Genomic DNA, 14,114 nt, shown 5'->3' with positions numbered 1-14,114 from the left:
ATTGGGTCATAAGTAGGTACGACCTGTGTTGTTAAATCAGAAGTATGTTCTTTTAATACCAATTAAGAATGCTGAGCTGCAGGCTCTCATCCTCCTGAGGCAATGCAGTAGCAATCTGTCATAGCCACCAATTTGGTCTGTATCATTGATTCATGTACATATATTTTTATTAAGCATCTAGCATATATACTTATAATAGCAGAATTTGGAATACTTAGTCTCTTATTTTGTGAAATTAAAGGACATGTTCTAAATCCTATCAGATCATGACTAATTCAATGTTAATTCCTTTTTTTTTAAAAAAAAAGATTTTATTTATTATTCATGAGAGACAGAGAGAGAGAGGCAGAGACACAGGCAGAGGAGAAGCAGGCTCCATGCAGGGAGCCCAATGCGGGACTCAATCCCAGGATTCCAGGATCATGCCCTGGGCTGAAGACAGGCACTAAAGCCACCCAGGGATCCCCTCAATGTTACTTCCATAGTGGGCAGATTTCTCTCCAGGGTTCCTAGGATCTATATATAGCTCATACAAAGAATATATATATATAAATAAAGAATATATATATGTGTGTGTGTATATATATATACACGTATATATCTATATCTATATATGAGAACAACAATCTACATACAGAAAAATTCTCAGAGGAAACTAAGAATTTTCAAGATACAAATGAAGTGTGAACACTGTAAACTACTAGTCTACTGAGCTTGTCCTTATAAAGGATAAGCCACTGGGCAGCCCCGGTGGCTCAGCGGTTTAGCGCCACCTTCAGTCTAGGGCGTGGTCCTGGAGACCTGGGGTCAGGTCCCATGTCCGGCTCTCTGCATGAGCCTGCTTCTCCCTCTGCCTGTGTCTCAGCCTCATTCTCTCTCTTTCTCTCTCTCTCTCTCTCTTTCTCTCTGTGTCTCTCAGGAATAAATAAATAAAATCTTAAAAAAAAAAAGATAAGCCAGGAGAGCTACAAGTCAGCAATACCGTAGTTGGCACACCTTTGAATTTTTCTTGACCAGTAAACATAAACACATACAGTGGAGTGTAATGGCTGCACTGAAGATTCATCAATGAAAGGCTAGAAAACCACAGAAAGGTCAAATATATATATTATCACAATATTACCAATTATTTTAGTGTCATATAAAAAACCTTGGCCTCATATTGTTCATTTGTCGAAAAATACAAGGGAGCTAGTTTTAGAATATTTGAGAACCATTTCATTGCTTGCAAAAGTCACTTCCAACCATCGCTCCATCACTGGTAGGGTCAACTGCTCCTCTAAGAAACCTGGCAATGCCATGCTTTCTCCCTTACCTCCATGACTTGGCATATGCTCATCCCTCCACTTGGGAGTATAATTTTCTCTGCCCCTTCCCTGGGCTCACATCTACTCATCCTTGCAGTCTCACCTCAAGCATGATTTTTTCCTCGACAATCTTTCTGGATGTCCCCCAGAATAAAAAAGGCTCAATGTAGGTATTCCTGTATTTTTCTGTGTTCACCCCCATCTGGCACTTACTTCTCTGCAGCCTCCAGATCAAAGTTCTGAGAGGACAGGGAGAATGTCAGGTTTATTACTATATTGCCAGCTCCAAGCACAATGTCTGGCATGTAGAAAATTCTCAAGCCAGTTTCACAAGCGAATGAATGAAAAAAATTAATAGATATTACCTTCTGCTCAAAGGTAACTGAAGTCACCAAGGTCACTCTTGCCCTCCTCATTTTCTACCCATATTTCCCCAGAATGACAGAATGATATAAACCAGCAATTAAAGATTATTCTTTGGAAAGACTGACAACCTCTACATAGAGGGTTGGGTTTTGGAAAGAAGAAAGAGACTAGCAGATAACTGGTCTGTTGCAGAGGGAGAAGTGTCACCAGAGGAAACAAATAAAATAGGTCTCAAGTGGCACAAAGAATTCTCACCAAAAGGGCTCCTTGTCCAAATGTTTCTGGTCCTAAGGGCCAGTTAGTTCTAAGATATATGAATACCTCCATTATCTTGAACAGAACTGCAATTGAAGCTAACTGGATAATACCTTATCCATAACATGGATAAACAGTAATAACATATGCCAGGCACTATTGGAAGAGCTTTATACATTTTCTTATTTAATCTTCCAACAACACTAATAGATAGCTACTACTGTTATCTCCATGTGATCTGTTGAGCTGAGGAACCAGGCTTAGGATTGGTAAGGAACTTGCCTAGGGTATATACCTAATGTTTGGCAGAGGGGGGTAATAAAGACAAGATGATAATCCTGTCTACTTCTCAGGTTCTGCAGATCACAAGAACAATAGCTAATGTGGGGCACTGGGCTAAACTCTACAAATATTTCTCACCTAACCCTGTCCACGGGTGTCAAAGAGGACCTTCAAGTGCTGTTCAAGCACCACCTTTCAATCTGGGACCTGCTGAAGTTCAGCAAGGGTGACTCTCTCTGCCTTTATAGATAGCAAAATGAGTCATAAGCTATCCAAGCGTGTCGTGCTAGGACAATGAAAGAGCCAGGCACTAGAAGAGAATCTCAGGATGCTATTTCCAATGGCAGGCTCTACCCTCAGTTGACATTCCCTCCCACACAGTGGCGGCCCTAGGGATAGTGAGTGATGTGCATCGCCCACCCTAAGAGAGAGTTCAAAACTGAAGCATGCAAAGCACGACATAAATATGAAGTGTGGAAAACACATTCCTCACAAACAGTTCTACATCAAATTCCCTGCATCCCTACTCAACGACGTTATCAGAAGCATCATTCAATCCAGCCCATTGGAGTGCGCCTACGAAAAAGGCTGAAAAATGTGACCAATCAGGAAAGTTATTTTTGTGAGAAAGAAGAAAAATGTCACCAAAAAGGGTCAGCAGATAACCCTATGGGGCTGAAAATAGCTGCCTGGTTGGCAGAGTAGTCAGGGAACAGGCGGAGGGCGAGAGACGTCATGCAAAGCGCCGAGGGAGCTCCAGCTGAGTGAAGCTGCTGAGGGATGAGGAAATTGGCCTAATTTGGGAACATGAGCCCAACAGCATTGCTCAGATTCCTGCGAGAGAATCTGGCTAACTTTCAGTTCTGCGTCCTAGGAGGAACACTGAAGGGATTGGGGGTGGGGGGGGAGGTGGAGGGTGGAGAGAAAGGGAACAGCTGTGACTCAAACATTTCTCCAGACAAGTGGATGAACAAGGGTCATCAAGTGAGAACCTACTCCTGCTCCAGAAGGATTCCAAAGGAGTAACCCAAAAGCCTGTCTGCTCTTCTCCAAAAGCCTTTCTCTGCTGGGAGGTGTGTGTGTCTACCAACCTAGCAGGAGTCACAGAGACTAGATTAGAGTCAGAAATGAGCTCAGTGACACTGGACCAGTCATCCAACCCCTCAAAGTCTCAGAGTCTTCATAGCTGAAATAAGGTAAGAGGAGTACCCATGTCCAGAGCTACCATGAGGCTTACCCAGGACACTGCATGCAGTTAACAGACGGATAGCAATCAGGCCAACATAAGCCAAAATTATTAAAAAGACAGTCTGCAAACTAAAAGTTAAGCCATGAAGAGGAGGATAAGTGCTTATCCCAAAGATAGGCCAGACCTAAACAAGTTTTGTCCGAGATTACTTTTCACCAATCCCATTATATGGTAGTGTAACTTTATGGTCTTTTCCTGAAGGAGCTGTGTAAGAGCAGAATCATTTGAATCAACAGAAAGTGAAAAATCAAGCAGAGAAATTCAGTTTGATTCTCAGAGCTGCCCAGACCAGAGAAAGTTCTACATTGCAGACGTGTAGATACCCGTCATGGAACTACTTCTCGATAAAATTCTCAGTAACCCACAATACCAACCTAAACTGCCAGCTGAACTCTGCATCCAGTAATCTGAGCCTGATTTGTGACAGGCGGCCCCCAAACCCCAAAAAGCAGAAGACTGCAGTCATAAACTTTCTTAATGCTTGTCCTTTCTTGAGATTCCTGTGAGCCGGAGACTGTGCTATGACACTTTACGTGCATTACCTAACTTCTTTAGGACAACCCGAAAGAAGCAGGTACAACTCTAACCAACTCTGAGCTAGTGAAACTACATGGAGAGCTCATCTCTCAGGTTACTCAGTAGATAGTTGGAGCTAGTAGATAGTTGGATAGTAGTAGATAGTTGGAGCTCTTCCAAATTATTTGAAATTTACAGGATGACCAGGCAAATAAAGAGACATTCCCTCTCCTCTTAGAGAAGGAGGAAACATTTAACCACTTGGGAAGTGAGCCAAAGGTCAAGGCAAAGAGCCCCAAGAGGTTACAGAGAAAAGGGGCAGAAGGAAAAGATCCAGAAGAGTTGGCAAAGGCAACTCAGTCCGGTATCCTGGAATTTCAAGGTATATAATTTTTCACTGATCTCTCTGCACAACTTTAAATGAGAACTCTGGAGAAGAATGTGGATTTTTTGTTGTTACTACTAAAAATAATTCTTCCCTGTCATACCTAAATCTATGATGAAAACCTTTATATGAATTCTATTTTTATTTTTATTATTTTTTTAAAGTAATTCTTTTTTTTTTAAGATTTTATTTATTTATGATAGACATAGAGAGAGAGAGAGGCAGAGACACAGGCAGAGGGAGAGGCAGGCTCCATGCAGGGAGCCTGACGTGGGACTCGATCTCGGGACTCCAGGATCGCGCCCTGGGCCAAAGGCAGGCGCCAAACCGCTGAGCCACCCAGGGATCCCCTGAATTCTATTTTTAAAAAAATTATGGCACGTCAGTTGCAAGTTGCCTACTACTTGACAGCCTTTCTTCCTGACCCAAAACCCCAATGTTATGGCTGTGGCAACACACCTTGTTGAAAGGTCCCTCAAACCTCAAGGTGGTTTTAAGAGCCAGTTCTGACCAACAAAATGTAACTAGAAGTCTCCGTGGTGAGGTCTCTGGCTACTGTTTTCCTCATAAGAAAGAACAAACGTAGTGGACATGCACTTTGAACTCTTCAACTATTGCCCCTCTTCCTGCCTAGAATGCAGATCTGATCTCTGGGGAACAACCAGCCATCTTGCAGCCATGGGAGCAAGTCACAGGCTCCAGACGGTGGAGCAGGAAGAGAGAAGGGGCCAGGGTAATGCAGGATGTTGCCCAGTGACTACACCTACCCTGCTCTGCTCTCCATTGGACTTCTTGCTCTTAGAAAAATCATGCCCGGGGCGCCTGGGGGGCTCAGTCCGTTGGGCGTCTGACTCTTGGTTTGGCCTCAGGTCATGATCTCAGGGTTGTGAGATTGAGCCCCATGATGGGCTCAGCGAAGAGTCTGCTTGAGACCCTCTCTCTCTCCTTCTGCGCCTACCCTGCCTGTGCTCGCTCACATGAGCTCTCTTTCTAAAAAATAAATCCTAAAAAAAAAAAAAAGTTGGGGGAATGAAAGAGGTTGAATAACCTCTTAAGTCCTAGGGTTCATGTGTGGCCAAGCCAGGATTTCAATCCAGGCATCGATGACCCCAAGGCCTGTGCTCTTATCCACTCTTCATAAGGAATGCTCACTGCACCCAGAAAAACATAAAAACTGCCTTGGATCACTACTAGTCTACCTATGGAACATGAGTCAGATCCTCCGAAGAGACTTCCAAGTCAGTTTGACAAGAGATCAGGCTCCCATCTTCCTATGTGACTGCCCTTTAATAAAAATGGCAAAGCACTGTCCAATCATCACCTATTCACTAGTTTACTGAACAAACACACGTGTGTGCAGTGCTTTTCAGTTTACTGAAGCACTGTCAGAGGCACCTCTCTCTGAATCCCCACATCAACCTGGTGGTGTGGTTACCATCCCTTGACAGATAGTGAAATAGGGGATTAGAGAGATTAGTAGACTTGTTCAAGATCCAGGCAATTAGCAGAGCCAGGTCTCAAGCAAGCCCCGGTTTTCTGGTGCCAAGCCCTGTGTTCTCTCTACTCCAGCAGACTGCCTCTCTGCTTCCTCCACCAGAACGCCCAACCCCACCACCTTGCCTCAAAACAAACATTCCTACTTAATTCTACAGAAATTCTACTGTATGTCTGATAGCCCCCAGGTACCATGTTTACATTTTCATGGGTGGCTTCACCCTAGAATATAGTTAGCAAGAGGACAAAAATAAATACATCAGGTCATACACTCAGAATTGGAATGTAAATGGGCACACACAAAAGTCTCGGGATCTAATTTTAGAAAGAAACAGCCAAAAAGTCCCACACAGCACAGTGAGCATCTGGCCCCGGGGGAGGTTGCCCACACCACTTTAAACCTCAATCAACCCAGGGAAAGAAGGAATCTTGAAATTCTGACTGGCATGTCACTGTCAGAGGCACCAACTGGGTGAAGAACAGAATGACTTTTCAGCATGCTCTCCCAGGAAAATGATAAAGCCCAGAGGTAAATGTCGGGCATTCCAGAAAGGCTGAAATCCTTAAAAGTTCATCACAGTCTATGACTTGGAAGTTAGCTGCTCACAGTACTGACTCTCCCCTGGGAGCCAAAGGGAAGGTGATGGGTAGGTGAACAATGCCTAGAAGCTGACCCAGCCTAGAAGCTGATTTGGTGTGGGGGTTACACAGGGCCTCAGGACCATCACATCATTCCAGAATATCCCAGCCCACCACAAGGCCATCACCTAACCCCTACAGGTGGCTGGAACCTCCTTCACAATTATAAGATGTGTGAGTAGTCTTTCTGGCTGCCAGTGACCACAGGAATCTAAGTTCCATTATGACAGGAGATTTTTGTTTCTTTTGTTCACTGAAATATGCCAACTCTCTGCAATGGTGCCCGGCACATAGTAACCTTCCATAACTACTTTGTTGAACGAATGACTGAAAGATTTGCTATTGGGATGGATCTTCCTATGTTTGCAGTCTAAAGTGGCCAGAGGCCAAGAGGAGACTTCCATTAACCTAGTTTGCTCTCAGAAGACATACACTACTGTAGTTCAAGCTCCCTGAGGCCCAGGGTTGGGTGGGATATGTGTTCTTTCACCATCTTCTTACATTATACCACCGTCCCCCTTAACTGGGCCTCCAGTGCACCACTACCTACCCATCCCCCATCCTGCAACACTCTTCCCCAGCCTGTGATGGCCCTCATTGCACATTGTGTACTTCACCCCTGACCCCGTGCTGTCAGCTGCATGCCTGTGCTAGGTACTGTGAGTGACAGGCTGCCTCCCAAAAACTCACCTCTTACTAGGGAGTCAGTCATGGAAACAATTAGAGTACAATGTAATAAGCACTATAATATATGGGCAGTGGCCAAAGTCATACATGGACAACCCTCAGGCCTAATCCAGCTCTTCTGGATGATTTAATTGTTATACTTAGTTGCTAACCTGTAAAAACGTGTTGCTTTCTCATAAAATTTTAGATTGCCAGCATCTCTCAGAAAATCAGAGGATCTGGCAATACTGGGCCTGTATTCCCCACAGCATCAGTCAGCTTTAGCTAGATAGTGGTTACCTCTTTACAGGGGACATGTGACCTCTGGTTCCTTCAGTCCAACTCCCAGACTCTCCCTCTGTCTCCAGGCAATGAGGCCAAGGGTCAGCCACCAGCTCCTCTGTGCTGGCATGACTGTTATCTGAAAGTAATGATTCCCTGCACCCACATTTCTACAGTAAGTGAGAAAGTAAAAGATAAATTTAAAAACCATGTGGAATGCTTACAGAAATGCTGGAGTACTTACTTTCTACGCAAAAGAAAGTGAAGAATATTCCTACCTATGCGATACATAAGTAAGTGTCCCTATGTATTGTCCCCAGCATGCTTTGCTAATGCACCTGCCTAGCTCCTTAGGCTTCTCAGTGTAGATCCCCTCATCTACTTTACACCTACCATGGCCAATGAACTAGGTAACTGAGAAGCCGTGTCCTGCTGTGTGGGAACTCACTGTCTAGTGGGGCCGACAGATACATAAAAAAAAATTAGCGTGCAATGTGAGAACATATAGATGTCCTGTAAGACACGCTATGGGCACCAAGGAGAAGGGTCCCTAAGGTAGCCCAGGGAAGTCAGGAAGAGCTGACAGACAAATTATCCTAAAACTGACTCTTGAAAAGAGTAAAATTTGTTCAAATGGACAGGAAGGTGCAAAGGGGCTGTGAGTAAACTGCCAAAAATAGTGCCCTGGCATTTAAAGCGTTGCTCATCAGGATTACCCACCCTCCACGGAGCAACTGGATAAATTCCCACAATTCCAGGCCACTCAGAAAAGTTTCCAGGAAAGCGAGGCCAGGACTAATCCCCTTCCTGCCTGAAAACTGTAGCAAGTGCAGGTCACCACTGAGAGCAAACGTCCAGCTGTGTAATCCAACCTTACGTCACCAGCATGCCTCACTGGCATCTATTCGGCAGAAATAAAAACCTGGATTTCCACTGGATTTTCAAACTTCCCAGTCCCCTGCTTCAGCGAACCTAAGAATGTTCTTCACTGAGAACATAAAGCAATGCACAGAAACTATTCTGGCATCAAAGGAAAAACGTTCCTCTTTCATTTCTTGCTAATAGGACAAACGCCAAGGAAGGGAATTCCCAAATCAAGATGGGAGGAAGGGCTGGCATTATAGAGAAGAAATATGGAATATCAAATCCTTGCTCATTAAGTAATTACTAACTCTTGGAAAACTTTTTTTTTTTTTTTTTAAATACTCACCTCTCCAGTCAGAATTGAAGAGTTCTTGCCACTGAGGTGATTCTCAACTTGAGCTGATTCCTGTTGAGCTCGGCGACCCATCCTGGGCCCCTGTAAGGAGAGATGAGGAGCACTGCTGACCTAAACATCTTTGAGCCACTATGAGGATGGGAATTCTGGGAAGGTAAGCAAGGACAGGATTTATGATGACATGGAGGATGGGATTTGAATAAGTTGAATCTATTTTTCAAAAATGCTCCACACACTTAATACAAAGCACCTGACACCATTTCTATTTGCTAGGAAAACACAAAATTCCTGGATTAATGATCACACGTTTCTCTTTTAACTGCCATAGATATTTCCTACCCAAAGAAATGCACGCAGACATTCCTTTAGAATGAACAGAGATCTCATGCCAAAGCTCAGGGAACGTGGTAAAGGCTCTCACGTTCCTATGCAGGATTCTAGAAAGGCCTCATTTCAAAGCTGCAGCTTGGCATGAAATTGTTATTAAAAAGGCTTTTTCAGGGAAAGAATTCCTAAAATACATGGCAACTAGTACTAGAGAAATATAGACAGCATTTGCTTTGATGTATATACTAACTGGACGTGTGCATCTAAATAGCAAAGGAAATCTCTTACAAGAATTTTGAGACATTAGCTTCCGAAATCAGAACACTTTAAATTCTGAGTCATCAAATGAACCATCTGCAGGTGTTTCCCAAAGCCTTCCTGGGGTAGAGGCTCAGTGTCTCAAATATGCTTCCCAGCACAGAAAGAAAACTTTACTTAGGCAGACTAGTGGATACTGAAATATTTCTATTTTCATATGTTGGCTTTTCTAAAACCTGCAGTAATATAAGCCCTTTTAGATCTCATTGGATGTGGCTTCCCTGGATTCTCACAGGGACTAGGACTGAGGCCATTTCACAAACGTGGAAAGCAGGGCCCAAGAAGGCAGGTAAGTGGCAGACGTAAATTGAAGAGCAAAATCTTCTGCCTTCAGATCCTCAGTTCTTTCCACTATCTCAGGCTGGAGTTTCAGTTTTCAGATGTTCTAAGAACCGCCTGCACCAATACACTGAGAGGGGTTACACGTGGGTTGCCTAAAAACCCCTATGTACTGCTTACTTTTCCAACTCTTATCAATAATTTAGGTTCCAGGGATGACGGAAACCATCTTTCTGAGCAGCCACCCATTTTCTTCCCAAGGCAGATAATTCCACCCGTTTGGCTATCACTCTTTCCCCTTTATCCGAACATTTAGTATCAGAACATGGCATACTACGTGTAGTTGTGTCAAAACAAAAATTCAATGATCTTGTCTCTAAATGCAGTTTACAGATGGTTTCTCTAATAACTGTTAAGTATTTTAGGGTTTTGAGCTTTTTGAAGATCCTGCCTAAATCCACAGGAATGACCTGTAGCAAAACTACTTTACTATACTTAAATGTACATCTATTGTAAATGTAGAGTCTGTTGATTGTCCATCTTCCCCTGCTGGATTGTAAGCCCTCCGAGGACAAGGACTTTGCTGCTTGTTGTTGCTGTTTAAGACTTTATTTTTTCTAAATAATTTCTATACCCAACGTGAGGCCTGAGATCAAGGGTTGCATGCTCCAGACTGAGCCAGCCAGGTACCCCTGTGGGGTTTTTTTTGTTTTGTTTTCACTGCTATAGCTCCAGCACCTAACACGGTGCCTGATACACAGTGAGAACTCAGTAAGTATTTGTTGAGAGCATGAATGCATAACTACATTCTCAGAGACTAAAACAAGTTCACATATCAGAAAGACCCAGTAACCTGATACTCTATTTGGTCAGTCAAGCAACCTGCTTTATCCTAGAACACTATATTCTTGCCTCCAGGACCTTGGAAGACGGCTGATGTTTACCAGGGCCCTTCAAAAGCACTTAGAGCTTCCATAGCAGAAAGTAAAAACCTGCTGCGTGCCCCAATCTTCTAGGGACTGTGATCTTGACAAATTTTTAAAGGTAAGAAAGGCTTGATGCTGGGGATCCCCGTGTGGCTCGGCAGTTTAGAGCCTGCCTTTGGCCTGGGGTGTGATCCTGGAGTCCCAGGATCGAATCCCGCATTGGGCTCCCTCCATGGAGCCTGCTCCTCCCTCTGCTTCTGTGTGTGTGTGTGTGTGTGTGTGTGTGTCTCATTGATAAATAAAAGAAGGAAAGAAGGAAAGAAAGAAAAAAAGAAAGAAAGAAAGAAAGAAAGAAAGAAAGAAAGAAAGAAAGAAAGAAAGAAAGAAAGAAAGAAAGAAAGAGGCTTGATGGGATGGTAATGGAGCTCAACAACATTAAGCCTGGGTCTTGAAGCTACATCAATGATCTACTGACAATGTACATAAGTGGGTAAATCACAGCCTCAGAAGCCACAGCAGCTAACTTCTAAGAACCTAGCACGTGCCAGGCACTGTATTAAATGCCTCCCATACACTACTCCATTTCACCTTCACCGAAGCACTTTGAAGTAGATAACATCTCCATTCTAGAGATAAGGAAACCGAGGTTGGGGAGGGTTCGTTTAATATTTGAAACTTGAGTAGTTGACACACGATGTTAACTTTTTTTTTTTTTTTAACCCCAGTAAGCAGCTTCACACTCCATTTGACCTCCAGGCCCCCCAGCACCTGGCCACCACTCCACGTTATAAATCATAAACCTAAGGTCACGCCCACCCACCCCCACCCCCACCCCCACCCCGTGGGAACTGCGGGCAACAAGAGGCCCTTCAGCCGGCCTGCCAGCCTGCCTTCCACGCGTAAAACACTGCGGTTCTGACATGAACTTCGGGCACGAGAAATGTCAGGGGGAAGCCCTAGGGTGGGTGCAAGCGCGACCCTGGCCGGGGCGCCCCCGGGCAGCCCCGCAGACGCTCCTTCCAGGTGTGCTAGCACCGGGGGCTCTAAGAGCGGAGCCTGCTGGAGGCTCAGAGGCCGGCAGGGGCAGGTCCCGTCTTGCTGCTTTTAGAGAAGTTCGCAGAGAGCAAACCCCAGGCCCGCGGCGGCCGAGCGCACCGCGCCCCGGGGGCGGGGCAGCTGCCGCCGCCTCTTCCCGGGCCTCACCCCGCGCCCGCCCGCCCGCTGCGGCCACCGCGGCCACGCCAGGCCGGGGCGCCTCCGGGAAGCCGGGCGGCCAGCGCGCTCCTCCCCACCCGCCAAATCCTAGCCCCCGGCCCCCAAGGCGGTCCTCACGGAGGTGGTCGAGCCGCGACGCCGCTCCCCGCCGAGGTCCAGCAGGTCCTCCATCTCCGCGGCCGCCTGACGTCATTTCCTGGAAACCCGGCGGCCCGGTCGCGTCCCTGGCGACGGCTCCGCCCCCTTTATCTCCATATTTAAAGGATCCGCGACATTATTCCTGGATTCTGTGCAGCCCCCTTTGAATTTAAACCCAAAACTCTCCTAAACTGCCTTGTCTGACTTCTGTTAAATTCCGCTAAGGTCGCTCCTAGGGGACAGTGAAAAAGAAATATATTAGCCTTTAGGAACTGTCTGCATTTGTAGCTCTTTCTAAATAGGTGTTAATTAAGAACAAAGCACTACCAGTAACAGTAGTGATTAAATCGATCCCTTCTATTTATATAGCCTTTCGCTATGAATAAAGGACTTTAAGACTTATTAGCTCACGGGAAGGGTATAATAACCTTATGTGAAAAACAAGGTGAGTCTCTTATCTCCATCAGACAGATAAGAAAACAGGCTCACAGGAGGGGGGAGTGGTCAGGGGCAAATAAATAGTTTCTAACGGAACATGCAAAATACATCATCTCTGCCTTCAAGAAGTTTACAGAGAGGCTGAACCAAGACGTCAAATACCTAAGTGATAACATTCAAAAGTCAAGTAATCCAGGGATCCCTGGGTGGCTCAGCGGTTCAACACCTGCCTTTGGCCCAGGGCGTGACCCTGGAGACCTGGGATGGAGTCCCACATCGGGCTCCCGGCATGGAGCCTGCTTCTCCCTCTGCCTGTGTCTCTGCCTCTCTCTCTATATATATCATAAATAAATAAAATCTTAAAAAAAAAGTCAAGTAATCCCTCCAACAACTCCACAAAGTGAGCATCAGTGATACTTCTATCCAGCAATTGAGGACTGTAAGGTGCAAAGAGGTGGCTTGAGGGAAATCACCTGAGTGCCAAGCAGCAGAGCTTGATGCCTTTTTGATATCAGATCTTATAAGAGTATTTTTCTCCCGCACATATTACTGGGTGCCTGCCATACTCCTAGGTCAGCAGAGGAAGGTGTCCTTCAAATTGCCAACCTAATGGGGCAAGCGAGTTGAGTCTTCACTGACTCTCCATGTAAGATCCCCAAGTCAACACCAATGGCCAGGTCCCTGGTACTGGTCAGCTAGGGCCCCCAGAAGATGATCTCATGGGCCTGAAAGTGAGCAATATCCCCAATATCATGCTGTGGGTGAGGTCTAGATAACCACTGCTAAAAAGCAAGGACTTGAAAGTGGGAGTAGCAGCCCCTAAGGCTGGATTACAAGCTTCTTAAATACCTCTTAAATTACTCAATTTAATTGGTCATCCACATGTTTACTGGGTAGGGTTATGTGCTAGCCTTGCAACAGCAATAGCACTGCTTGCATGTCCCAAGAGTTGACGGTCTCTTCCTGGCGCTGCTGATAACTACCTGTGTGGCCAGGCAAAGCCCTCTCTGGACCTCAGTCTCCTCCCTGGTAATTGCTTTTAGGGATTTCCCCTAGGATCGGATTCTCACTGAGAATACCCGGTTAGATTTTAATCTGAAGAAATGTTCATTGCCAAAACCCAAGATAAATGAAATACTGGCTCCAATGAATCCTTAGTTTTCTTCTTCCTTGGCACCAGATGAGGAAGAAGGGATTAATCTTTGGATTTTTCCATCTCGTGTGAGCTCATAGCTACACTACTACCACCTTGCTGGCAGTTTTCAGACCTTAACTCCCACTTCTTCCCTGACTTCCGGAAAACAAAAGGTGCATGGTACTCACTGAGCAGAAAGAAACCCTAGAGCAGTGGCTTCCAGACCTTGCTGAGCACATGAATCACCTGTGAGGTTTGTTAAAAAATACATGTGCCAGGGCCCCATCCCTGGAAACTGATTCGGTAGAGGTGGAGTGGGGAAGGATACAACTTCAACAATTTTCCTCCTGTCTTGCAAGCGTTTGCTTAAAGGCCTCAGTAAAGTCTCCTCTGACACCCTATTTTAAGTTTCAACAGTCCCAACTGGGGCACTCCCTATTCTACTTCCCTGCTTTATATTCCACGGTGCACTTACCTTTTATCACAATACTTAATTATTTGGTTTATTGCCATTTCCCTACCCTTTCTCCCCCTGGCCACATAAACTCCCTTAAGGGCAAGGATTTTGTTTTACTCACTGCTGCATCCGCAGAGCCCAGAACGGTGCCTGGCACACAGTGAAGGTCAAAATAGTTCTTTCTCAAAAGGTGGCTGAATTTCAGAGACAGTATGGCGTAG

At 45.2% G+C, this 14,114-nt stretch overlaps 1 protein-coding gene across 1 annotated transcript in view; it reads right to left on the bottom strand.

The window, feature by feature from the left end:
- Nucleotides 1-11,995, bottom strand: part of IFT43 (intraflagellar transport 43) — an 81,776-nt gene extending 69,781 nt beyond the window's left edge. The window contains exons 1-2 of the mRNA XM_025442999.3: nucleotides 11,843-11,995; nucleotides 8,652-8,741 (exon numbers count right to left, since the gene is read on the bottom strand). Of these exons, the coding sequence (XP_025298784.1) occupies nucleotides 8,652-8,741; nucleotides 11,843-11,896 (144 nt within the window). The 5' untranslated portion in view covers nucleotides 11,897-11,995. The remainder of the gene's footprint in view (nucleotides 1-8,651; nucleotides 8,742-11,842) is intronic.
- Between the last annotated feature and the right edge of the window lie 2,119 nt (nucleotides 11,996-14,114).

Source organism: Canis lupus, chromosome 8, assembly GCF_003254725.2.
Source record: "Canis lupus dingo isolate Sandy chromosome 8, ASM325472v2, whole genome shotgun sequence".
In the NCBI taxonomy this organism is placed as follows: Eukaryota; Metazoa; Chordata; class Mammalia; order Carnivora; family Canidae; genus Canis; species Canis lupus.
This window is presented reverse-complemented; position numbering and strand designations above follow the sequence as displayed.